Source organism: Zingiber officinale, chromosome 6A, assembly GCF_018446385.1.
Source record: "Zingiber officinale cultivar Zhangliang chromosome 6A, Zo_v1.1, whole genome shotgun sequence".
Classification (NCBI taxonomy): Eukaryota; Viridiplantae; Streptophyta; class Magnoliopsida; order Zingiberales; family Zingiberaceae; genus Zingiber; species Zingiber officinale.
The window spans coordinates 31,005,566-31,031,818 of record NC_055997.1 but is presented as its reverse complement, the minus strand read 5'-3'; the positions used below and the strand labels follow the sequence as shown (position 1 = coordinate 31,031,818).

The 26,253-nt window shown below is 36.9% G+C and overlaps 1 protein-coding gene across 3 annotated transcripts; it reads right to left on the bottom strand.

The window, feature by feature from the left end:
* Nucleotides 1–2,245: 2,245 nt before the first annotated feature.
* Nucleotides 2,246–26,151, bottom strand: LOC121996215 (ferredoxin-thioredoxin reductase catalytic chain, chloroplastic-like). 3 transcript variants are annotated; one of them, XM_042550090.1, is made up of 6 exons: nt 25,913–26,151; nt 25,491–25,603; nt 17,613–17,662; nt 17,454–17,525; nt 3,421–3,481; nt 2,246–2,459 (listed from the first exon to the last, which is right to left on the bottom strand). In XM_042550090.1, the coding sequence occupies exons 1-6, from the start codon at nt 26,043–26,045 to the stop codon at nt 2,415–2,417; spliced, it is 474 nt and encodes a 157-aa protein (XP_042406024.1). In that variant the 5' UTR covers nt 26,046–26,151; the 3' UTR covers nt 2,246–2,414. The 3 variants fall into 3 exon arrangements, with proteins under 3 accessions (XP_042406024.1, XP_042406026.1, XP_042406025.1); XM_042550092.1 differs by lacking the exon at nt 3,421–3,481; XM_042550091.1 differs by lacking the exon at nt 2,246–2,459 and having other exon boundaries at nt 3,442–5,784.
* Nucleotides 26,152–26,253: the final 102 nt, after the last annotated feature.

Sequence of the window (26,253 nt, the reverse complement as noted above, 5' to 3'; positions counted from 1 at the left end):
GAGTTTGATTTCTACTGTTGCTTTTACTCATATTTTGATTTTCTGAACATGTTCATGTAATAATTACATTGAGTATGGATTTTTGTCTTGTGTTGGTTTTTTGTTCGGTTTGATGATTGCTGTGTCAAATTGAGTCAGCTCATAGTCTGTTGTTTTGTTCATGTAGTTTACCTTATGTCTTCCATTGGATTTTTCTCCCAACTATGTGGGCTGCTATTTATCTTGCGTGGTTATTGTTTCTTCCAATCGTGTGGGTTGATATTATTATGCTTGTTTAGTCGTATGACTATATATCCATATTTCAATTGTCATTGTTATAAGGGAAGTGTTGTTCGATTTTCGTCAAACAACCATCCCCTTGAGGCATGACACAAATAAAAAATATAATATGAACAATTGACAATATAAAATGTCAATATTTGGAACTTCTTCCCTTTTAATTTTCTGAAGCAAATTTTCAAGATCCTTCTTTGAACATTCTCCATCTGTAAAATGTTGCAGGTATAGTGTATATATATATATATATATATATATATATATAGTGCTAATATAATAAAAATATCTTTTCTTGTAAAGTTCAACTTTATATTTTGAAATATTAAATATCTAACTTCAACGTCCTAATTATAAAATAGGTTTTGCACTAAGTCTTCTTATATATAAATTCTGTGGGATGTCGACCCATGCAAATGGAGTTTTTTTTTAAATAATAAGACATGTTGCTCATTAGATTCCACAGGTTTTATAAAGTTATTGAACTACATCAGACTACTTTTCTATTGTATTTGTTTTCTGTATGCACATGATACATCACGTCTATAATTATTATTTTCACCGCTCAAAGATTCGAAATAACATGAAGTCATTCAAACCTACAACACAAATACTAGGTTTCTTATTCACAATGTTGAAGTTAAGAAAACACCAATGGATACAATCAGATGAATTGAACTTATATCAGTTAACAAGATATTCAAATAGAATTTATTTCCTAACCTCTACAATGTTATAGAAGTTAGCAGCTACCTTCTACAACTTGTAAAATATTGTATAATCTTTATAATAGCTAATGTTCACATCTAAAGAATTTGGATGGCTAAAATATTGTATAACATTTGCTACTTGCTATAAGATCCTAGCAGGTTCAATGGTAGCATCAAGGAAAGTTCCTTCTTGCTACAAAGTAGAAGCATGTGCTATGATCTTATAGCAAGCAGCAATAAATAAAATCATAAACCCTAAATATGGTAAAAACTCTAAACCCTTAAATGAAAGTGTAAGGACGAAAAATAAAAAAACTCTACGATATTACATTGCTTTCATCTTCTATTTAAGATCCTATTGCACACCTTCGAATTTGTTTTTGGTATTTGAGAAGGAAAATTGAAGTGATTGTGAGAGTTGCAGCGGAAGGGAGAATCGTAGACCCATGATCTCTGCCAAAAAAAAAAAAATTGATGCCCTTTTAAATTAGTTGATCGATTGTTGTTCAAAGTTAAAAGACCCTAAACTCTTAAATCTAATTCAGAACTTAAACTAAATTCAGAAACACAAATCCTTAACAAAAAAGAGCATCTCAATCGATAAAATTAGATGAAGCGTCCATTTAACTTTAATCAAAAATAAAACTTTAACTTTAATCAAAAATGAGATGCTCATATGACAAAAACACATATGATGGATGCCCATTTAATTTTTGCCGATTAAATTTTTAAGTTAATAAAAATGACATACATAAACACTTTTATATTAAATTGCCAACTTAGTTAACATTTAAACACATTACACTTAAACATAAATACATTTTATTAAATTTGAATTATATTTTTTTAAAAAAAAACTTTTTTTACTAATCAAAACCAAGACTTTAGAGTCAATGTCTTTATGTAACTAATTAATCGGTACAAAATCACCAACTAATTAATCGGTACAAAATCACCAAAAACAATTTAAAGGAGCCTCTAGAGTTTCAAAACAATTAGCATTTTACCTAAAAATCTATAAAATAATAATGTGTAAAAAAACACGATTTTATTTAGCGGAACAAGAACGTGTTATTTCATCTTGTACGCTTGTCTTTTTAAATTCTCAATTCAGATATCGAATACCATTCATTTGTACATAAACCATACACATACTAACTTTTTTGCTTCAAGTAGAGAAGCTTCCAACAAATGGGCTCGTGTTGTACTTGACGAATTTCATAACAAAGAATTATGACCATAACTGAGGTCAATCTGAATCATTTAGTCCCAACAAATAACACTTAACTTTTTTCCTTTGAACCAGCAAATGAGATCATCTCCAAAGGCATTAACATAATCATCACAATAACATCTTTATGAAACCTCAAGATAGGATTGCTGACTGTTAAAGGGCAGAATTTAATGTATGACTAATATAAGTAGTTGTAGTTAAAGGTTTGTTGTTGTTTCTTTAATTTCTTCCAAGGTGATGGACTGCAGAACAAGAAACAAGATTATTAGACTAAGAAATGGCAGTAAATTTCGCAAAAAGTAATGCAGTGTGTATGCTAAACAAATACACATGTAAAATTGGGCTCGGCTCAGTAAAAGAATAAAGATCCAGTATCCCAAACGCTGTTTTATTTATTTATGCTTCAAATGGCAGCCAAAAACTGTAAGTCTGAATCTGAGCAATTAAACCTCATTTTACCAGACTTATTGAAGCTGTTGAATACAACAAGTCTGAATTTATCGACATAATTTATGCAAAATAACTAATTACTCAGAGGGAAGGAAACATGAAAATACGTCCTAATGGAATCATTCACGTGGTTTGTATTCCTTTCCCTCTCCTCCCCTCTGCTCTGATATTCATAGTCAACAAGCAACAAATGCAATCCTTGCTGGCTTGTATGCACAGCCAATACACACTACATGGATGGAAAATCTGGATCAATGTGTGATATCTTGGACAGTATACAGTTGACAATCTTGGTACAACGAATATTCCTTCATCTGATATGAATATGACAATGGTCCGAAATTCTAACTCTTGATAAAGGAATTCTAGCTCAAGTTGTGTGGCATACAGATATTTGCCTGGAATTAAGAGCATGGAAAAAGATCAAGCTCGAAAAGCTTTCTATGCAGAAAAGACGAATCTGTCATGCTCAGGTAAGGCTCATTTTAGCCCAACTTTTTCAAGCAGAACTACATGGATATAGATCCAAGGGCATGATTAATGGTAGGTTGGTTTGTTGATAACGACTAATGGAGACACCAAATAGTGATTGATTTTTTAGTGAAGCTATAGTTTGAAAAAATAGCACAAAAGATGGAATCTTGGTGAAGAATTCTAAGGACACGCATTTATAAAGAAAAAGCAACAATGGCATTCCAGGCAAATATATGGTAGCAACTATGAAGCAACAAGGACACCCAATTGCATGTTTACCTGTTCTCTTCCAGCAAATTCATTATCAGGAGTGAGAAACAGCATACAATGGCATTCCTTCCTGTCAAAATTTGACATTCAAAGAAATATATATGGTAGCAACTATGAAGCAGCAACATATTTGCTAGGACAATTTCCAAACTATCTACTTTCCCATTCATACAATGCTTAGAAATTCAAACAGTTTATTTATGCAGATACAGGATATAAAAAGGCTATAACAGGGTATTTCTTGATAAGTATATTTGCAGACTGCCAATGGATGTAAGAATAAAATTGTGTAATAAGCCAATTCAAATTACTCTCATTGTCATCCGGATCCAGAGATTGGGCTCTTGATCATATATAGGTCATAACACACTTTTGTTTAGTACGTACTGTATTCAGATAATTGCCACCTTGGCTTCATGGTAAGGTTATCACTTGCAACAATTTTTTCATGGTATGACCATGCAGGGATACCCATGTACATCCCAGTGAATCTCTTGATTCTCTACTTTGACATAGTAGCATAAGACACATTGGGTACAGTGGTGGAAGCGAGGTAGAAACCATGAGACATACTTGGACCAACAACATAGTAGCATAAGATGTGCATTTTCATGTATAGGCAAAAGGTTAATCCCAAGATTAATTTCATATTGTAATGTACAATATGTTGAAAGGGAACCTTAGCACAACCATAAAGTTGTTGCCATGATATCTAGAAGTCATGGGTTTGAGTCTCAAAAATAACCTCTTAATGTTGCATCACCCTTCCACAGAACCCTGTATTCACAGGAGCTTCGTGCACTGGACTACTCTTTTAATGTACAATATGTTCCTAGTGGCAAAAAAGGTGATTCACCCGCCCCTGACACCTCTCTGTCAGCCCGTCCCCAGGCCAACACAGTACCATAGATTACTGCAAAGGCAATACCCAATTTCTCTAGACGAAGATGGACGAATCAGGGAAGAGCTTCACCAACTCCAATAGCGAGCAACGGTTCAAGCCACAAACGCCTTACAACAACTACAAATATTGCACTCACTCAAGTTACGAGAATGCCAGCAATTAAGTACCAAAGATAATTGGTGGTCTGGGTGGCACCCAATCACTATGCAAGTAGACCACCAGTTGGAACAAGCTGCCAACCTACTAAGTGATGCGGTACGAAGGATGAATAACTTTAAAGTTTGAAGCGACTGGGAATCTTTACTTTATGAAAAGTAAATCTGAAGTGACTGGGAATCTTTATTTCATGTATAGGTAAACGTGTCCTACTTTATATAAAGTATAAGCTGTAAAGAATAAGCACTAGGTGCTATCTAAGACACCTCACGAAATTCGATCTTATCTGAGATAAAGGTTCTTTGACTATGGGGCCCTCAGAGCACCCGGAGAACCTTTCTTTCTCTATTTAAGACGAGCCCCGTTCCCTTTGCAAGGCATTCATGCTTACCTCGAGTCTTACCTGGGGGTGATCTGAGTCTTGAAATCAGCTTGAAGTTTGAAGAAGAGTCTGCTTTCTAAGTAAGTTCAAAACCTTACTTGCTTATCTCTGTTATTGTAAACTTGCTGTTTCGATCCACAGCAAATCTAGCGCATCGTGCCCACTTTGGTATCAGAGTCTGGTTTCTTTTTCTTAATTTGATAAAAGAACAAGAACCTTGGCATTATAGGCAATCAACCTCGATAAGCCCAAGCAAACATTTGTGTGAATCAAATAAGAAAGAGTACCTTCTCTCAAACCTTGTGGGATCATTTTTATGAGTAATTATGTTATCACTAGAAATACTGCATCCTATCGCGACGCTTTGCAAGCCACAGAACCTATAGAATCACCTACTGTAGGATTTGTTAAACCTAGTGACCACCAAAGCTCATCTTCCGCATTATCCACCATTATTAAGCAAAACAACACTCAGATCCAATTACTCTCTCAAATTGCTGAAAACTTGAAGGATATCCAGTCTGATATAAAAACAATTCTAGAAAAACAAGAGAGTCCACCATCATTACCAGACGACCTAATCCAAAAACTCCAAAACCTTTCCTTAGGCAAGCCTGACAAACCCAAACTAGGTACACTTAGGGTTTTCCAAGATCCCTATAAACTGTTAAAACAGGAACAGGCCAAGCTTAAGAAGTAATGGAGCGCCAGCAAACTATTCAAACAGCTCCTTCAACTACTGCCCCTTTATTTGAAGATCAAATAAGAGAGTACAGATGTAACCAAAGAAAGTTGTAAAATACCCGACGAGCAGCACAACGGTTGTGGCGAAGACTGAATGAGCGTACTTCACCAGCTTACACCCTTGAACAACAGCTGGATCCTCAAGCTCAACTGCAGACATCTATGACCGAAAGAGCCTCTATAGTACCTGCTCAAATACTGTATCACTCAAGAAGAGATGACGAGCATCACCGAGTATATATGCATAGATCTGAGGAACCTTTATTGGTAATCAACTCTAACCAAGTTGATAGAAATTTCATACAGGAGGAAAGCTTCCAACAACTACGCAGAAGCAGAATGCAATATATTCATATTGGAATCCTCCAAGTAAGAATCCAAACTCTACACCAGCAAGAAGAAGGCGTCTTAGCACTTATAGTATTCCGTGACAATAGATGGCTGGGAGATCAAGCAATCTTAGCCACTATGGAAGTTGATCTAACTAGAGGTAGTCAGATGGTATATGTAATTCCTGATATAATGATGACTATTAATGATTTCTACAGGAATATACAAATCTCTTTGTTAACAAGAGGTTATGATCAATGGCGGAATGGGGAGGCAAATCTTCTCATTAAAGGGGAATGGTTGGAAAGTTATCTAATACCCCCAACGTTGGCTTTGCATATGAGATATAAGGAGTAGTTGACTATTTTGTAAGCCACGGAGTAAACGCCTTGCTAGGAAGAAGATACCCTACAAAACCCTTATTAGGGCTTGATTGGGTGATACGGCCAACACAAGTGTGCATTCCAATGCAACCAATGGAGGTAAACAGTCGAAATCTCATTGATGGCCGAGTTTCAATTAGTTTTTATAACTATACTGCAGCAAGGGACTGTACCCTTGAAGAAGAAGAAGAAAGAGAACTAATTGCGATCCTCACAACAACAAAAATTGGTTACGAAGAAGATCATACCATCCCAACGGAAAAACATCCCACAATCGATGTTAATATTGATTATGAAGAGGACCCAAATCAAATCATTGCATCATCAGAAGAATTCCCCTTTATTCTGGTTCATCGATTTTCTAGTACATCTAAGATGTTACAACCAAAATCATCAGGAGCTACTGGTCTTGATTTAGCAGCAGATAAGACCGTTATCATAGAGCCCAGAGGGCGAACCTTAATATCTACTGGGCTCAGCCTGGAAATTCCCTGGGGAACGTACGGTCATATTGCAACACGCTCCAGCGCAGTATGGAATCTCGGCTTGGATGTAGGAGATGGAGTTATTGATAGCGACTACAGAGGGAAAATTATAATTATGGTCTTTAATCATTTTGATGAAAGAGTAATTATTATGGAAGGAATGGATGTCGCTCAAATAATATTTGAAAAAATTATTCATCTAGATGTTTATGAAGTTCCACAGTTATCAGTAACTTCTTGAGGAACTAATGGTTTTGGATCAACTGACGCATCATCAAGTACTGAAGTCCCTCGTTCTACAAGACACAAGCCAAACTGGGATGTACTCCTTCCAAAAGAAAAACATATGTTATCCATGTTTTTCAAGGAATCACCATCTTCTCTAGAGAATCCATCAGAAGACCTTGCAGGGACTACAAGCCCATGGGCCAATGTACCCCGGTCCAAGGATCCTTCTATGGAAACCTTAGAGGAGGAGGATGATGACCTCTCCTACATTCAATACTTAACGGAATTATCTTCCCCAAAAGACACTATATGGGACAAATATAATGATGATGAAGAATGGGAAAACCCATTTGCCTCCCAACAATTAATTGCTATTGGACAAGAAATGTCTTATCCTACCATCAGGCAATTATCCACAATGAATTTACCCGAGCAGCAACAAGTATATTCAACAAATACAGTAATATCTCTGTTTCAACCCCCTAATGATACCACATGGGACCACCAGGTTACCCACCAGCAACATGGGCGCCAGGCCTATCAAGACCGGAGCCCATCCAACCCACTTTTCCAAAAGAAAATACAAAATTCCGTGGGGGATCTAATAATGAGATGTGGAATTTACCATTAGCCCAACAACAAGAGGAGCTATATTTATAATACCTGAACAATTGGGCTTATTTCATGATGTCTTTTCCAGATGGAATCCATAACTCTTAATCACGTGGCAGCACAAGGATTTACTAACCCCAACGAAAAAATGGAATATATGAAAAATTTATTAGGAGAAGTTAAAAAATTAGCTTGGATACAGTGGAGAATGACTTATCTCACTCAATATGAAGCTCTCATCCAAGCTGCTGAAGGAAGACGTGGAACCCAAAACATTATTTCTCAAATGAGAAGGATATTCTCATCAGAAGATTCAACCCAAGGTTCTACTTTCATATAGGATGAAGCATATCGAAGCTTGGAAAAATTATCTTGTGAAAATATCAAAAATATAGTCCAGTACATGAATGACTATATGAGGCTAGCTTCCAAAACTGGCAGACTTTACACAAGGCCAGAATTATCTGAGAAATTCTAGTTTAAAATGCCAGGAGACCTCGGAGCCAGAATTAAGGCAGTTTTTGAAGCAAAATATACTGATCTAACTATAGGTGTCATCCCAAGAGTACTTTTTGCCTACAAATTCTTGGAGCAAGAGTACAAAGATGCTGCTTTCAAAAGATCTTTAAAAGATCTCTCATACTGCAGCCAAAACCCTATACCAGGGTATTATAAAGGCCAAGGACAGAAAAAGTTTAGTCTTCGAAGAAGCAAGACTTACGAGGGCAAGCTGCATGATACTCATGCGCGAATTGAGAAGCGAAAACACTTACTCAAAAATAAAAAATGTAAGTGTTATCTTTGTGGACAAGGACACTTTGCAAGGGAGTGCCCTAACGACAAACGAAGCTCTAAGAGGGTGGCTGTATTTGAACAGCTAGATATTCCTGAAGACTGCGATATATTATCTGTCCGAGAGGGAGAAGATCTAAGTGATGCAATTTTCAGCATTTCTGAGGGGGAGGAAGATACAGGCGACTTACAGAGGTCAATTCAAACCCTTGCCCTTTTTGAAAATCTTTCTATGCTTGGACAAATTGATGAAGGTTATAGACCTCAAATAAAACTTTCTGCTAAACAATATCAATGCCAACATGAATGGTAAGCTAATGATAATATTTTCCCTCCTCAACCAACAAGGTGCACTGGATGCAAGAGGGAAACTCTGAAACAAGCACAAATACACTCTTCTAAGTGCTTAATCACTTCCTACAATTTATGTGGCCCATATTATTTCGGCAAACAAGTACCAGTTTTACATGCTACTCCTGCATCATTTTTTCCTAATAAACTCTTACAGGAGCAACAAAAATACATTTCTTGGTGTGATGCTGAAATTGAAAAACTCCAAAAAGAAGTTTCATATTACAAGAGTCTTTATGAGCAATTAATTCTAGAAAAAGATCTTCAGAAGGATTATAAGAAACTAAATCAAGACGTTACATCAGAAGAAGCCGCTAATATGTTATACTCAAAAATAACTGAAAAGGTATCATCAGTAAATAAAGGAACAAGACCTCGATTGGTCAAAAACATGCTATATAATCTGCATGTGGAATAGAAATTCTTGGAATTCCAAAATTTTCATTAAAGGAAATATTAGACACAGGTGCGACTACATGCTATATTGATCAAAACTCTGTGCCAAAAGAAGCGCCGGAAGAAAATACTTTTCTGGTACATTTCAGCGGAATAAATTTCCAGTAAACAGCTAAATACAAAATCAAGCCTGGAAGGATGATAATTAGGGATAATCATTTTCGTATTCCATATACGTACAATTTCCCCATGATACTGGGAGATAAATACAGATGATTATTGGATGCAATTTTATAAGAGCAATGAATGGCGGGGTCAGGATTGAAGGTAATGTCGTTACCTTTTATAAAAACCTGACTATTATCAATACTCTTCCCACTGCAGGAGCAGCTGCTGCTATTAAAGCACTTGATCTTGATGAAGACGAGTATTTACGAATCAAAGAGGTTATATATTATTCTATTGGGACATCCTCCGAAACTTTCATCGAAAAGTTCAGTCCATTATTAGAGTTAAGGGACCAAGGTTTTATAGGGGGCAATCCCTTACAGCACTGGTCCAAAAACAAGATGCTATGCTATTTGGATATAAAGAACCCTGATTTCATCATAGAAGATCGGCCAATTAAGCACCTAACTCCTAATCAAAAGACGACTTTTACAAAGCACACTGAGGCCTTATTGAAGTTAAAAATTATCAGGCCCAGGGAAAGTCATCATAGGACGACTGTTATTATAGTAAACTCCGGAACAACTATTGACCCTGTAACAGGAAAAGAAGTAAAAGGTAAAGAACGGATGATATTTAATTACAAAAGGCTGAATTATCTGACTAACAAAGATCAAAACCGTCTGTCAAGGGATCAATACCATCCTCCAAAAATCAGTACCAGTACCATTTATTCAAAATTTGATCTAAAAAGTGATTTTCATCAGGTTGCAATGCATCCTAACTCCATTGAATGGACTGCTTTCTGGGTACCTGACGGCTTGTTCGAATGACTAGTTATGTTATTTGGATTAAAAAAATGCACCAGCAATTTTTCTAAGAAAAATAGATAACTGCTTCCGTGGAACTGAAGAATTTATTGCTGTATATATAGATGATATTCTGGTATTCTCAAAGAATGAAACAAAACATGCAAAGCATCTACAGATAATGCTTGACATATGTCAGCAGAATGGTTTAATTCGGAGTCCTTCAAAGATGAAGATCGCACTTCCAGAAATTGAATTCCTTAGAGTTGTTCTAGGTAATCGAAAGATCAAACTTCAACTACATATTATAACAAAGATTACATAATTCCAAGAAGAGGATTTAATGACCAAGAAAGATATGCAATCATGGTTGGGGATTCTAAACTATGCAGAAAACTATATTCCCAACCTTGGGAGAATACTTGGACCATTATATGCAAAACTAGTCCTCCTGGAGATAGAAGAATGAACTTTCAGGATTGGTCACTAGTGAAAAGAATTAAACAAACGGTTCGTGATCTTCCACCACTTGAAGTTCCTCAAGAAGATTGTTTTATTATTCTGGAAACCGACGGTTGTCCAGAAGGATGGTGCGACATTTGTAAATGGAAGAAGTGCAAGTTCGATCCAAAATCATCTAAAAAAGTATGCGCTTATTCTAGTGGAAAATACTCTCCCATTAAGTCCACTATAGATGTTGAAATTCATGCAGTAATGAATACTTTGGAAACCCTAAAAATTTATTACCTAGATTAGATAAAAGGGAATTAAGTCATTCGTACATACTGTCAGGCCATCATCAACTTCTTTGGGAAAACAACTACTAATAAACCCTCTCGAGTTAGATGGCTTGCCTTCACCTACTACATTACAGAACAGGCATCCCTATTACCTTCGAACATATCAAAGGCAAGGATAACCACTTAGCTGATGCCTTATCAAGCCTAATTACTTCTTTTACTATTTCAGAATGGCAAGAACAAATTCTTGGCGGATTAGAGTTAATTCCCCAAACAATGAAGGAAGTTCAATTAAACCCAGCCAAGAAGTAGAGACGGAGATTATGAAGATCCTCAACAACCTCTCCAGTTGACTGAACAGCACTAGAGATTACTGCAAAGGCAATACCCAATTTCTCTTGACGAAGATGGACGAATCAGGGAAGAGCTTCACCAACTTCAACAGCGAACAGCGATTCAAGCCACAAACGCCTTACAACAACTACGAATACTGCACTTACTCAAGTTACGAGAATGTCAACAATTAAGTACCAAAGATAATTGGTGGTCTAGGTGACACCCTATCAATATGCAAGTAGACCACCCGCTGGAACAAGTTGCCAACCTACTAAGTGATGCGATACGAAGGATGAATAACTTTAAAGTTTAAAGCGACTGGGAATCTTTACTTTATGAAAAGTAAATTTGAAGTGACGGGGAATCTTTACTTTATGTAAAGTATAAGTAAACGTGTCTTACTTTATGTAAAGTATGAGCTGTAAAGAATAAGCACTAGGTGCTGTCTAGGACACCTCACGAAATTCTATCTTATCTGAGATAAAGGTTTCTTGACGATGGGGCCCTCAGAGCACCCAAAGAACCTTTCTTTCTCTATTTAAGACGAGCGTCGTTCCCTTTGCAAGGCATTCAAGCTTACCTTGAGCCTTACCTAGGGGAGATCTGAGTCTTGCAATCAGTTTGAAGTTTGAAGAAGAGTCTGCTTTATAAGTAACTTCAATTTGCTGTGGATCGAAACAATAAGTTTACAATAACAGAGATAAGCAAGTAAGGTTTTGAACTTACTTAGAAAGCAGACTCTTCTTCAAACTTCAAACTGATTACAAGACTCGGATCTCCCCTAGGTAAGGCTCAAGGTAAGCTTGAATGCCTTGCAAAGGGAATAAGGCTCGTCTTAAATAGAGAAAGAAAGGTTCTCCAGGATCTCTAATGGGCCCATCGTCAAGAAACCTTTATCTCAGATAAGATTGAATCTCGTGAGGTGTCCTAGACAGCACCTAGTGCTTATTCTTTACAACTCATACTTTACATAAAGTAGGATACGTTTACTTATACTTTACCTAAAGTAAAGATTCTCAGTCACTTCGGATTTACTTTTCATAAAGTAAAGATTCTCAGTCGCTTCAAACTTTAAAGTTATTCATCCTTCGTACCGCATCACTTAGTAGGTCGGCAACTTGTTTCAGTTGGTGGTCTACTTGCATATTGATAGGGTGCTACCCAGACCACCAATTATCTTTGGTACTTAATTGCTGGCATTCTCGTAACTTGAGTGAGTGCAGTATTCGTAGTTGTTGTAAGGTGTTTGTGGCTTGAACCGCTGCTCGCTGTTGGAGTTGGTGAAGCTCTTCCCTGATTCGTCCATCTTCGTCAAGAGAAATTGGGTATTGCCTTTGCAGTAATCTCTGGTACTGTTCAGCCAACTGGAGAGGTTGTTGAGAATCTTCATAATCTCTGTCTCTGCTTCTTGGCTGGGTTGTAATTGAACTTCCTTCATTGCTTGGGGAATTAACTCTAGTCCGCCAAGAATTTGTTCCAGCCATTCTGAAATAATAAGAGAAGTAATTAGTCTTGATAAGGCATCAGCTAATTGGTTATCCTTGCCTTCGATATGTTCGAAGGTAATAGGGATGCTTGTTCTGTAATGTAGTCGGTGAAGGCAAGTCATCTAACTCGAGAGGGTTTATTAGTAGCTATTTTCCCAAAGAAGTTGATGATGGCTTGACAGTCTGTACGAATGACTTAATTCCCTTTTATCTAGGTAATAATTTTTAGGGTTTCCAAAGTATCATTACTGCATGAATTTTAGCATCTATAGTGGACTTAATGGGAGAGTATTTTCCACTGGAATAAGCGCAGACTTTTTCAGATGATTTTGGATCGAACTTACACTTCTTTCATTTACAGATGTCGCCCCATCCTTCTGGACAACTGTCGGTTTCCAGAATAATAAAACAATCTTCTTGAGGAACTTCAAGTGGTGGAAGATCACGAACTGTTTGTTTAATTCTTTTCACTAGTGACAAATCCTGAAAGTTCATTCTTCTATCTCCAGTAGGACTAGTTTTTGCATATAATGGTCTAACTAATCTCCCAAGGTTGGGAATATAGTTTCATGCATAGTTTAAAATCCCCAACCATGATCGCATACCTTTCTTGGTCATTAAATCTTCTTCTTGGAATTATGTAATAATTGTTATAATATGTGGTTGAAGTTTGATATTTCGATTACCCAGAACAACTCCAAGGAATTCAATTTCTAGAACTGCGATCTTCATCTTTGAAGGACTCAGAATTAAACCATTCAGCCGACATATGTCAAGCATTATCTGTAGATGCTTTGCATGTTTTGTTTCATTTTTTGAGAATACCAGAATAACATCTATATATATACAGCAATAAATTCTTCAGTTCTACGAAAGCAGTTGTCCATTTTTCTTTGAAAAATTGCTGGTGCATTTTTTAATCCAAATGGCATAACTAGTCATTCGAACAAGCCGTCAGGTACCCAGAAAACAGTTCATTCAATGGAATCGGGATGTATTGCAACCTGATGAAAACCACTTTTTAGATCAAAGTTTGAATAAATGGTACTGGTACTGATTTTTGGAGGATGGTATTGATCCCTTGACAGACGGTTTTGATCTTTGTTAGTCAGATAATTCAGCCTTTTGTAATTAAATATCATCCGTTCTTTACCTTTTACTTCTTTTCCTGTTACAGGGTCAATAGTTGTTCCGGAGTTTACTATAATAACAGTCGTCCTATGATGACTTTCCCTGGGCCTGATAATTTTTAACTTCAATAAGGCCTCAGTGTGCTTTGTAAAAGTCGTCTTTTGATTAGGAGTTAGGTGCTTAATTGGCCGATCTTCTATGATGAAATCAGGGTTCTTTATATCTAAATAGCATAGCACCTTGTTTTTGGACCAGTACTGTAAAGGATTGTCCCCTATAAAACCTTGGTCCCTTAACTCTTTCAATAATGGGCCGAACTTTTCAATGAAAGTTTCGGAGGATGTCCCAATAGAATAATATACGACCTCTTTGATTTGTAAATACTCGTCTTCATCAAGATCAAGTTCTTTAATAGCAGCAGCTGCTCCTGCAGTGAGAAGAGTATTGATAATAGTCAGGTTTTTATAAAAGGTAACAACATTACCTTCAATCCTGACCCCAGCATTCATTACTCTTATAAAATTGCATCTAATAATCATCTGTATTTTATCTCCCAATATCATAGGTAAACTGTATGTATATGGAATACGAAAATGATTATCCCCAATTATCATCCTTCCAGGCTTGATTTTGTATTTAGTTGTTTGTTGGGAATTTATTCTGCTGAAATGTACCAGAAAAGTATTTTCTTCCGGCGCTTCTTTTGGCACAGAGTATTGATCAATACAGCATGTAGTCGCACTTGTGTCTAATATTGTCTTTAATGAAAATTTTGGAATCCCAAGAATTTTATTTCCACATGCAGATTATATAGCATGTTTTTGACCAATCGAGGTTATGTTCCTTTATTTACTGATGATACCTTTTCAGTTATTTCTGAGTATAACATATTAGCAGCTTCTTCTTCTGATATAATGACGACGTCTTGATTTAGCTTCTCATAATCCTTCTGAAGATCTTTTTCCAGAATTAATTGCTCATAAAGACCCTTGTAATATGAAACTTCTTTTTGGAGTTTTTCAATTTCAGCATCACACCACGAAATGTATTTTTGTTGCTCCTGTAAGAGTTTATTAGGAAAAAATGGTGCAAGAGTAGTAGGTAAAACTGGTACCTGTTTGCCGAAATAATATGAGCCACATAAATTGCAAGAAATGATTAAGCACTTAGAACAGTGTATTCGTGCTCGTTTCAGAGTTTCCCTCTTGCATCCAGTGCACCTTGTTGGTTGAGGAGGGAAAATATTATCATTAACTTGCCATTCATGTTGGCATTGATACTGTTCATCAGAAACCTTTATTTGAGGTCTATAACCTCCGTCAATTTGTCCAAGCATAAAAAGAGTTTTAGAAAAGGTAAGGGTTTGAATTGACCTTTGTAAGTTGAATAGTGCACGGGGGAGGGCAGACACCCGGCTACTAATGTACAATATGTTCTTGAATAGCCTGCATGCGTCAAGAGGTCATTGATCTACTACCATATCTGTTCCAACCTGAGCTCATTATCACATAAGCAACATCCAGAAAATTTGGTCTGATTAGGGAGGATAAGCCCACATACATTATACATTATTATGCCCATATAACAAGCCATATCCACATGACTAATTGCAACTGATGTTACAATTAGCACCCACTCAAAACATTAACATCGAAACAAAAATCATATATTTGAGCTACGGACCCCACGGTTCATGTAATGTGCAAGGCCTAGGACTAACGAAACCTAGTGTATGTTTCTATCAGGCTGATGCCTAATAGATCCTAGCTAGGATCATACACCACAAGAACATGTTCTGATCAAAACCTGAGCCCAAACCACTTTCACTGGAAAGAGGCTCACAAAGTGGGATCATATCCCATACGCTACGAAAAAGCCTAACCCACAAGTGACATGCGAGTGAAATTGAACAGTTTTGAATAGGTGGTAACAAAGTGTGACACAGTGACCTTTCAATCCAAACTGTTTATTATACCCAAGAATGAAATCCGTATTGAAATTTTAGTTGTCTATGCATTTGTAATGAGGATAATACAATCTCAAGCACAATACTGTCATTTTCAAAACATTGAATCTGATGTAACTTGTTCCTCCATCTCTGAAGGTCCAAAGAGACTCCTTTTCTCAAGATCAATGTAAATAACATGTCTAAAGCAGTAAAATGTATTAGTGTTCTTTAAAAGAAAATGGGGAAAATGGTAATGGACTAAATAAAGACAAGAGGTGCAACTTATCTACGATGTTAGTACATGTCTAGAAAATAAATAGGTATTCATGCCTATGCTATTGGGGCTCGGGCATGAGTGTCTAACATCAGTATGAATTTAAGTGACTAATGCATCATTTCAAAAGTGGGAATGTAGGATCAAACAGATCTAGGTGCCTGACATAATGCTCTTGTCAACAATGGTAAAAGAAAAATACCAAGTCCAAGTAACATAGACGTATACATCAATAAGAACACACATATATTGGATCATGGTGCATAGAGAAGAAGCAATTTTTAAGGAAATCATCATTTTATGATTTAATTCATTTCTAAGTATATTAGTGTTCAATAATTTCTTTTGATAACAAAAAAACGAATCCAATTAAAAAATATATTATTATGTTGACCTGAAGAAATACTATTATTGAGAAAATTAGGTGTAGCTCCAAGTGAGCATAAAAGAGAAATCGGCTTGAGATGGTAAAGGCATGTTCAGCTGACCAATACATTGATGTTAGCCTGGTTTAAAGTATCATGCTGAAACGGTCGAAACGAGCGAAACGTCTCGTTCCGTTCGGTGATCGGCACCGACACAACCCCGGCACCAAACTCACGACAGGTGCGACGTGTTGCGCGACCCCATGGTCACAGCAGAGGGGACGTTCGACCTTACAACAGTAGCGGAGAGGTCGCATAACCCTTTCGCTGCTGTCGTGGAGACATCGTGCGACCCTGCGGTCACTGCAGAGGGGTCGCACGACTAACGTGGTCACGCCGAAGGAGTCATGCAATCCCCGCGGCCATGGCTTGTGGCGCAACCCTACGACGGCACCGAAGTCGTGCGGGCTCGTGAGTAGTGTCAGATTTCAGATTTTTTTTAATTAAACTTAGGTTAATTTTTTTAATCAACTCCTAGTTATGCTGGAGATAATCTAAAGAGACTTTATTAAACCCTAATAAAATTATCTAATTAATTTTATATTTCATTTATTTTAATTTAAAAATTATAATAAATTTTTTTTTTATTTATTTATCTATTTTCATATCTTTTCCTTTTTTAAAAGATTATTTTTTATCTTGTTTATTTTTTAAATATTTATATTAAATATTTTAGTATTTAATTAATATATTTTATATTTAAAAAATACCGAAATTATATTGGCACGACACAATACGGTACCGAAATCGTATCGTTCCGGTGCAGGACCGAAACCTCGGCACGGATCGAAATTTTAAACCTTGGATGTTAGAAGAGTTGAATTGATTAAAGTGGAAGATGTAAAGGATAGCGGAAGATCAAAGAAAAATTTAGTCAATGTAATGACTCAACAAGAATCAAGATTCAAGTAGCAGAATATTTGGGAGCGGCATTGCTTGATGACTTGATGAAATACTCTACCTCTCTCGCATAGGTACACATGGGCAATTCCAAAATCCTTGTGCTACTTCAGCTGCTTTATCATCATAATGCCTGGAAAGAGATTTTGAGATGTCATAATTGTAGCCTGAACATCTATCCAGGTGAATTATATGATTCATAAAAAGAAAACGGATTTACCTACAAGGACATAATGGTGCACCCAATGTATCTTTGTGATTTGCAAGACCCTGTGACAGTTTAAAAGAGTATTAATGCAATCGGCAATCTACTTTTTCTCTACAATAATAACAATAAAAAACTATGCAATTTCTTAATCAAGTAAAAAAAATGTAGTACATCCTCAGAGAACTGTCAACAGAGATATTTGTTATTATCATCCTCAAAATCTGTTTGTGAAAGAATGATGTTGCTTTAGGCTTAGACCCTAAAAAGCATAGCCAAGCAAAGGAATGTAGTGGAGCATCTTAAGAAAGTTAGATTTATAATTGTTTATCCATTTGGGAAAAAATGGAAAAAAAAAAAAAAAACACCAAAAGTAGAATGCAATCTTCCATTTTGTAGACAATAAAGAAGGTAAATGAACTCTCAGTCTCATTTCAACACTTACATTTCTCCAACTTGAATCATGATGGGAATATTTTGGTACCCGAAAGTAAAGGTGTCAATGAGCCGTGTCTAGGTGAGGCACACAACAGGTCCCCACTGGGCTTGACCCATTCATCTAACACATCAACCGGCACCAACCCAATTTAATTTAAAAAAAAAATCAGACAAATAATAATAAATTAAAATTCAGAAAAAAAATCTATAAAATAAAATAAATCCTTTTCAAGGTGATGTTTTTATTAATTTTGTTAGAAATATTTATATTAATAATTAGCAAGTCAAAGACAGCCAGTAGGTTGGGACTGGTCTTGTACCGAGCTGAGCATGTCTCGTTTTCAGCCCAAGCCCACAGGCTACAACTTCAGCACTCAGAACAAGCTTGCACAAGGGTTGGGCCTAATATGATATGGCATAGCCCATATGCTTATGAGTCCTGTTGGGCACAACCCATAGCATGTAGGGTGCGTTTGGTTCAAGCTGTGTTGCACGGACACCTGCAGGTTTTTTTTTTTTCAAGTATCGGACACGGACACGACACGGATACGGACACGACACGCAAATACGCGTGTCGGATACGGCAAAATCCGTGTCATTGACTTTTTTAGAGTTTGACCAGCCGGATACGGTTAGGATACGGCTAGGACACGGATGGGATACGTTTTCAAATATATTTGGGCTCAAATGTAAAAAACCTAAAAATTATAAGGCTCAAATTGAAAAATAATAAATTTATAAGGATTGATTAATAAATAAATTAAAATGAATTTACATAACAAAACCCTAAATTCCTCCCGATTATTTCCTCCCGACTCTCGCCGCTGCAAACCTTCGCCCGTTCGCGCGTCGCCAGTTCGCCGCCTCGCTGCAAAGTGCAAGCCTTCGCCGGTGCTCGCTGCAAACCTTCCCCGCTGCTCGTGCAAACCTTCGCCGCTGCTCTGCTCTCGCCGCTTCTCTTCTCGCCTCGCTTCGCCTGCTCTGCTCGCCTCGCCAGAGTCGCTATTATTCTGCTCACCTCGCCACTGATCTGCTCGCATCTGCTCGTCGTGCTCGCCTCTGCTCGCCGTGCTCGCCTCTGCTCGCCGTGCTCGCCTCTGCTCGCCTCGTCACTACTCGCTGCCGCCCTCTATTTTCTGGCAAGTTTTCCTTTCTATTTTTTCTTCTGAAATCACGGTTCTGAAGTTGTTTTTTTGTTTTTTCGCTTTTCTTTCATCTGAAAAAAAGGAACTGCCGAACTGCACATCCATGAGACCTTTCTCATAGCAGTTTTAACACTGCACATTGTAGTTGCACTGCACATTTTGGTTAGGGCTTCATGTACAGTGTGCAAATAGTGCAATGGTCCATAGACAACACTTTTTTAATTTGTTGGAAACTGGAAAGTCTATTGATCAATATGTTTATGTTATTTCTCCAGCCTATTTGCTATGGAAAGTTTTCAAAATGAAAGTGGACAGGAGGATATTGATGATTATTCTCCTCTGTGGAAATTTGTAACCAAGGTGGAAAAGGGAGTTGGAGGAGGAAATGTCACTTGGTCATGCAATATATGTACTAAAGTGTGCAAAGGATCATATTCGAGGGTGAAAGCACATCTGTTAAAACAAAAAGGGGCTGGAATTGCTGGTTGTACAGCTGTTACAATGGATCAAATGAAGCGCATGCAACAACTTGTGGATGATGCAGAATTGAGAAAGAAGAATTCTAAACCGAAAGAAGTTTCGTTGTCTTCGTCATCTGTATCATCAAACATGGCTTCAAAATCATCATTTAGTGGTCCTGGTCCTTTGCAAAATGATGATCCAACTCTAACAAAGAAGAGGAAAGGACAACTTGGCCCTCTTGAAAAAGCTTTTAACTTGAATGCTAGAGATGAGCTCCACTCTGAAATTGCAAGGCTCTTTTACACTGGGGGATTATCTTTCAATATTGCTAGGAATCCTCATTATGTTCGTGCTTTCAGTTTGGCTACTCAACGAACGATTCCGGGTTATCTTCCACCTGGATACAATTTATTGAGAACTTCACTTCTTCAAAAAGAAAAAGCTCATATTGAAAAGTTGTTGGAGCCAACAAAAACTGCTTGGAAACAAAAGGGGGTTAGTATTTGTAGTGATGGGTGGTCGGATGTGCAAAGAAGACCGCTAATTAATATCATAGCCGTGTGTGAAAGTGGTCCTATGTTTTTTAAGGCTATAAATTGTGAAGGCCAGTACAAGGATAAAATTTTCATCTCTAAGTTGCTCATTAATGTTATAAATGAAGTGGGACATCAGAATGTTGTCCAAGTAGTCACCGATAATGCTCCTGTTTGCAAAGCTGCTGGGTTACTCGTTGAGGCAAAGTATCCACACATATTTTGGACTCCTTGTGTTGTGCACACATTGAATCTTGCTTTGAAGAATATTTGTGCACCAACTGACTCTCTACAAAACAAAGAAGCCTTTGATGAGTGTAAGTGGATAGCAGAAGTAGCAAATGATGCTTCAATGATCAAGAATTTTATCCTGAATCACAATATGAGACTATCGATGTTCAACGATAACTCAAACTTGAAGATCCTATCACTTGCAGATACTCGATTTGCTTCCACGATCATTATGCTTAAAAGGTTTAGACAAATCAAGAAATGTCTTGAAAACATGGTGATTAGTGAAAGATGGGATGTGTACAAGGAGGATGATGTAGTGAAGGCTAGAGTAGTGAAATACAAGATATTGGATGATCAATTTTGGGAAAAGATTGATTATATACTTGCTTTCACAAGTCCGATTTATGAGATGCTAAGGAAAGCAGACACTGATCAACCTTGTCTTCATTTAGTCTATGAGTGGTGGGATGAAATGATAGAGAAAATGAGAGTTGCTATCTCAAAGGGGGCTCATAGTGAAGATTCAAAGTTTTATGAGGTTGTTCATAATATTCTGGTAGAGCGATGGAATAAAAGCAATACACCTCTACATTGTTTGGCGCATTCTTTGAATCCAAGGTAAAGCTCTAACAAATTTTAACTTTCTAAGTTTTAGCAAATTAGAAATATTAGTTTGTGAATGATGTTAAACTATCAATCTTTTTATATAGGTATTATAGCCATGAGTGGCTCCAAGAATCTCCCAATCGTCTTCCTCCTCATAGGGACATCGAAGTTTCAAGGGAAAGGAAAAAGTGCATTGAAAGATATTACTCCAATTCATCCGAACGAAGAAGTGTCAATGAGGAGTTTGCCTCTTTTTCAGCTGCCATTGATGATTTTTCTGATAATGATGCAATGCGTGATCGAGGTTTAATGTCTCCAACTAAGTGGTGGGTTATCCATGGTGCTTCTGCACCAACTCTTCAAAGTTTAGCTTTAAAGCTACTTGGACAACCATCTTCTTCTTCTTGTTGTGAGAGAAATTGGAGCACCTACAGTTTCATACACTCATTGAAGAGGAACAAGATAACACCACAAAGAGCGGAAGATTTGGTGTATGTTCACTATAATCTTCGTCTTTTATCTAGGAGGAGTCCACATTATAATGAAGGAGAAAGTAAGATGTGGGATGTTGGAGCAGATGGATTTGATTCTATGGACATGGAGGGTGCTTCTATCCTTGAAATTGCCAATTTGTCTCTTGATGAACCTGAGTTGGAGTCAGTCTTGTTTACTGACGAAGGTGGTGTTGGTGATGATACAAATATGGATGTTTGATTTTGTTACTTGTTTAAGATGGATTTGGTGTTTTATATTTTGTTATGTTTACTTTTTGTTTGTAATGGATATTATGATTGATGTAATGTGGTTTCTATTGTAGGATTTTTAATTTTTTATATTATATATATATATATATATATATAATATTTATATATTTTAATAATCGCCGTATCTTAGCCGTATCGTGTCTTATATTTTCAAAAAATTTCGTATCGCCGTATCCGTGTCGTGTCCGATACGATACCCGTACCCGTATCCATGCTACACAGGGTTCAAGTTATCAAGCATAACATTGGTTATATGATTACTTGGTAATTACATAACCAAGATTATGGGGAATAAAATATAATCCTTATCTTGTTTGGTTCAACGTAAGTAATGGTATAATTAATTTAACATTTACTATATTACCCCTGGTACAATTATATGATTATTTTTTTGATTAAATTAAATTAAATTAAATTATTATAATATTATTAATTAATAAATTGATAATATATATAATAAATAAATAAAATTGATTTATAATTTTAAAATTTAAAATAAATTTATATATATTTTAAATATGATTAGATATGCCATTAACTAATTATACATACTTTAAATTTATATATATTCAGATAAGATATGTGATTAAATTTTTTAATAGGCTTACCTTTCTACTGTTCTTCTCCCTCATGCCCAATTTTTCCAACATCTTCTTCTCCCAAGCAGCCACGCCGACATCTTCTTCTCCCAGGCAACAACGGCGACATCTTCTTTCTCCCAGGCAGCAACGCCGACATCTTCACATCTTCTTTCTCCCAGGCAGCAACGCCGACATCTTCTTTCTCCCAGGCAGCAACGTCGACATCTTCTTTCTCCCTCATACCTTTCTACTGTCTTCTTTCCATGCCGACATCTTCACATCGCTCGTGACGGCTGTTGGGCAGAAGTCAAGGTAAGAAGATCTCGTGGAGGAGATCGAAGGGGAGAAGGCGGAAGAAAATCTCGTCCCTTGTAATTTACTCTTGCTCATCTCCTCGTCCGATGCTGTATTGCTCTGTGCCAGTGAGGGAAAGGTCGAACTAGTGGCGGAGCGAGGCAACAGGCGGCGCCGGTTGTTGGGGAAGAGGCGGAGGGGTGTTGAGCTCTGAGAGAATGTTGGGGAGATTCAAAGGGTAATTTTGGAAAAAAAATATTGATAACCCAGGAATCGTAGAAAACCTAAGGGGGCGTTTGGTACGCGCATTTTCCATTTTCATTTTCTGGAAAACGCGCGTTTTCTGGAAAATGGTGCTTGGTTTGCGTTTTCCGCGCGCGTTTTCTAAAAATTTGGCTATCGTTTTCTAGAAAAACAGAGAATGACAAAAAGTCGTTTTCTGTTTTCTAGAAAACGCGCGTTTTCCAGAAAATGAAAATGAAAACGGTGCAAACCAAACGCACCCTAAGATTTCCAAGGTTTTGTGATTCCTGGTTCTATTCCCTAATTGCTGATGTGGCGGGAATGTTGCATCACCAGGAATCACCAATTACTTAAACCAAACAAGGCTATCGTTAATAACCAACTAAAGTTATCAGCGATAACCCCGAACCAAACATGCCCGTAGGGTCATGCTCGGCCATAGGCAACCTAGCCCATTTGACATCTTTGTCTACGTGTCACTTGACAAAAAAAGAATACAACAACAACAACAACCAAGTCTTTTCCCACTAGGTGGGGTTGGCTGTATGAATCCTTTTACGTCATTGAGCTCTATCTCCTATTATATCATCATCTATATTTAAATAAATTTTATCTTGTCTTATTATTGCTAACCAAGTCTTTTTTGGTCTTCCTCTTCCTCGTTTGATATGCATGTTTATCATAGTTTCACATTGCCTAACTGGAGCATTTATTGGTCGTCTAAGTACATGTCTGTACCATCTTAAACGCGTCTCTCGGAGTTTGTCCTCAATAGATGCACTCCGACTTTCTCTCTAATGCTCTCATTTCTTATTTTGTCCATCTTCGTATGTCCACACATCCACCTTAACATCCTCATCTCTGCAACTCTCATCTTCTGCTCATGTGCTCGAGTCATAGCCCAACATTCAGCTCCATATAACATAGCAGATCTAACTGCGGTTTTATAAAACTTGCCTTTAAGTTTAAGAGGTGGTCACATAAAACACCCGACGCTCCCCTCCATTTCACCCATCCTACTTGTATTCCATGTAAGACATCTCTCTCAATCCCTCCATCATTTTGTAAAAATGATCCTAAATATTTAAATCTCTCGGTTTGGGCAACTCGTCCTCTCCTATCTTAACAATTGTTTCATTACTTCTAATATTACTAAACTTAAATTCCATATATTCTATCTTTAATCTACTAAGTTTAAAACCTTTCCCTTCTAGTGTTTCCCTCCAAGATTCTAGCTTAGTATTTACTTCTTCATGTGTCTCATCTACCAAAATAATATCATATGCAAACAACATGCACAACGGTACTGTGTCTTGAATGTGCGCAATGAGTTCGTCCATAATTAATGTAAAAAAATAGGGACTTAGGGCTGATCCTTGATGTAACCCTATCTTTATTGGAAATGCTTCAGTTACTCCGCCTGAAGTCTTTACTCTGGTCGTTACATCCTTAATTAATTCAATATATGTTACGCTAACACCTCTCTTTTCTAAAATTCTCCATATAATTTCTCTTGGGACTCTATCATAAGTTTTTTCTAAGTCAATGAATACCATGTGTAGATCTTGTTTTTGCTCCCGATATTTTTCAATTAATTGTCTAAGGAGATGTATAGTTTATATTGTCGACCTTTCAGGCATGAACCCAAATTGATTTTCTGTCACTGTGATCTCCTTCCTTAATCTTTTTTCTATTACTTTTTCCTAAAGTTTCATAGTATGACTCATTAGTTTAATACCCCTATAGTTTGCACAATTTTATATGTATCCCTTGTTCTTATATAAGGGAACTAGAGTACTTATCCTCCATTAATCAGGCATTCTTGACAGAAAAAGAATAATGAAAATAAAACCCAAAGTAATGATTTGGTCTCAATTTTTTACATTATTAGATGGTTCCTAATTATTCAAAGCCTAGTGCTATGAAGTAAACAAACATGAAGTAGTGCAAATGAGTTACACGAAATTGTAATGTATGTTCATGGCTACCATATATGAACAAGAGCCTAAGCTTCCATCTTGAAAACGAATATAAAGATGTCCTGCCAACTCAAAGTTCAAGAAATGGTGTTTAATCATTATAGAGTGAGTATTATAGGCGTAAAGCCTCACTTTAACATTCATATTCTTCATTCATATTCTTGGCATGTTTTCTACAATTTCAAAGGGAACCATAATTATTTAATGTCACACAGAATCATTTTTAAAATAATTATTACTACAATATTGCAGTGGAGTTGCACACTTAATCATAATTGCATATGCCTGAGCATTATGCAGAGATTAAGTAAATGTTTCAACATAGATAACTGCAGACTAACAAGTTGTAACCACAAAGGGTCCGGGTAATGGCAATTGTACCCTAGAGACAGTACTTTGTCTAAAGAAGATCCGAAGTACATATAATGTTACAAGTCAAGTTGCCACCTAGATGAAAATATCTCATACATATTAAAAAGGAAACCATGACATTCATCAGTATTCAAATTTCAACGTTGACTCCATAGGCCAGGAATCAAAGACGAACCTTCAGAGTAATAGAAATCAAACAACTGTGAACACTTTTTAGGACAAAAGATTAGTTTTAGAACAACCTTGATTACAACAGAGGTGACTCCCTTATCCACGCAGAAGAATGTTTCCGATCTAACGGCATATTGCTCTGAGAACTTTCTCATAATCTCAACTGACTTTTCGCTAGGTTCTTCTGTGAAATTACAATTGTTAGATTCTTAGGATATTCTTATACCACAGGACAGAACACTCAATAGGTTTGTCAAAAAAATAAATAAATAAATAAAATGATGTACGATATGAAGAAATTCCCAAACTATCTCAAAATCTGCAACTTTCTCCATCGTCATATTTCCAATTTACGGATCGTCAATCGATCAATTGATTATCAAATCAATCGACTCAAAACCCCAAATAGGAGATCAAAACCCCTCAACAATAGCCAATATATCGAGAGAAAAGACAGGCGGACCAAGGAACGAATGGAATCAAGGACAGTAACCTTGAGCCCGAACTTTTAGGCGACGGGAGCGGCAGTACCGCAACGAGGAGAGTTTCCTGCTGGGAAGCAGCGTTACGCCGTGGAGTGGAGCATTGCGGGAGCTGACGGGCATCCCCTCTAGCAGATCAAACATCTGCGATGACCAAAATCGACAGGTTTCGCCTTCCACGGAGGGTTTCGACCTTCAAGAGCTCCGACACGCTTCCCACCCCGAAGAGGTGATGACATGGCATTTATTGGGATCGTGGAAGATATTAATTAGAATGTGATTTATTTTATATTTACATTTGTTGTTTCTTTGGAAGGATTTTTTTGTTGGAGTATTCCTTCTTTGTTTACTT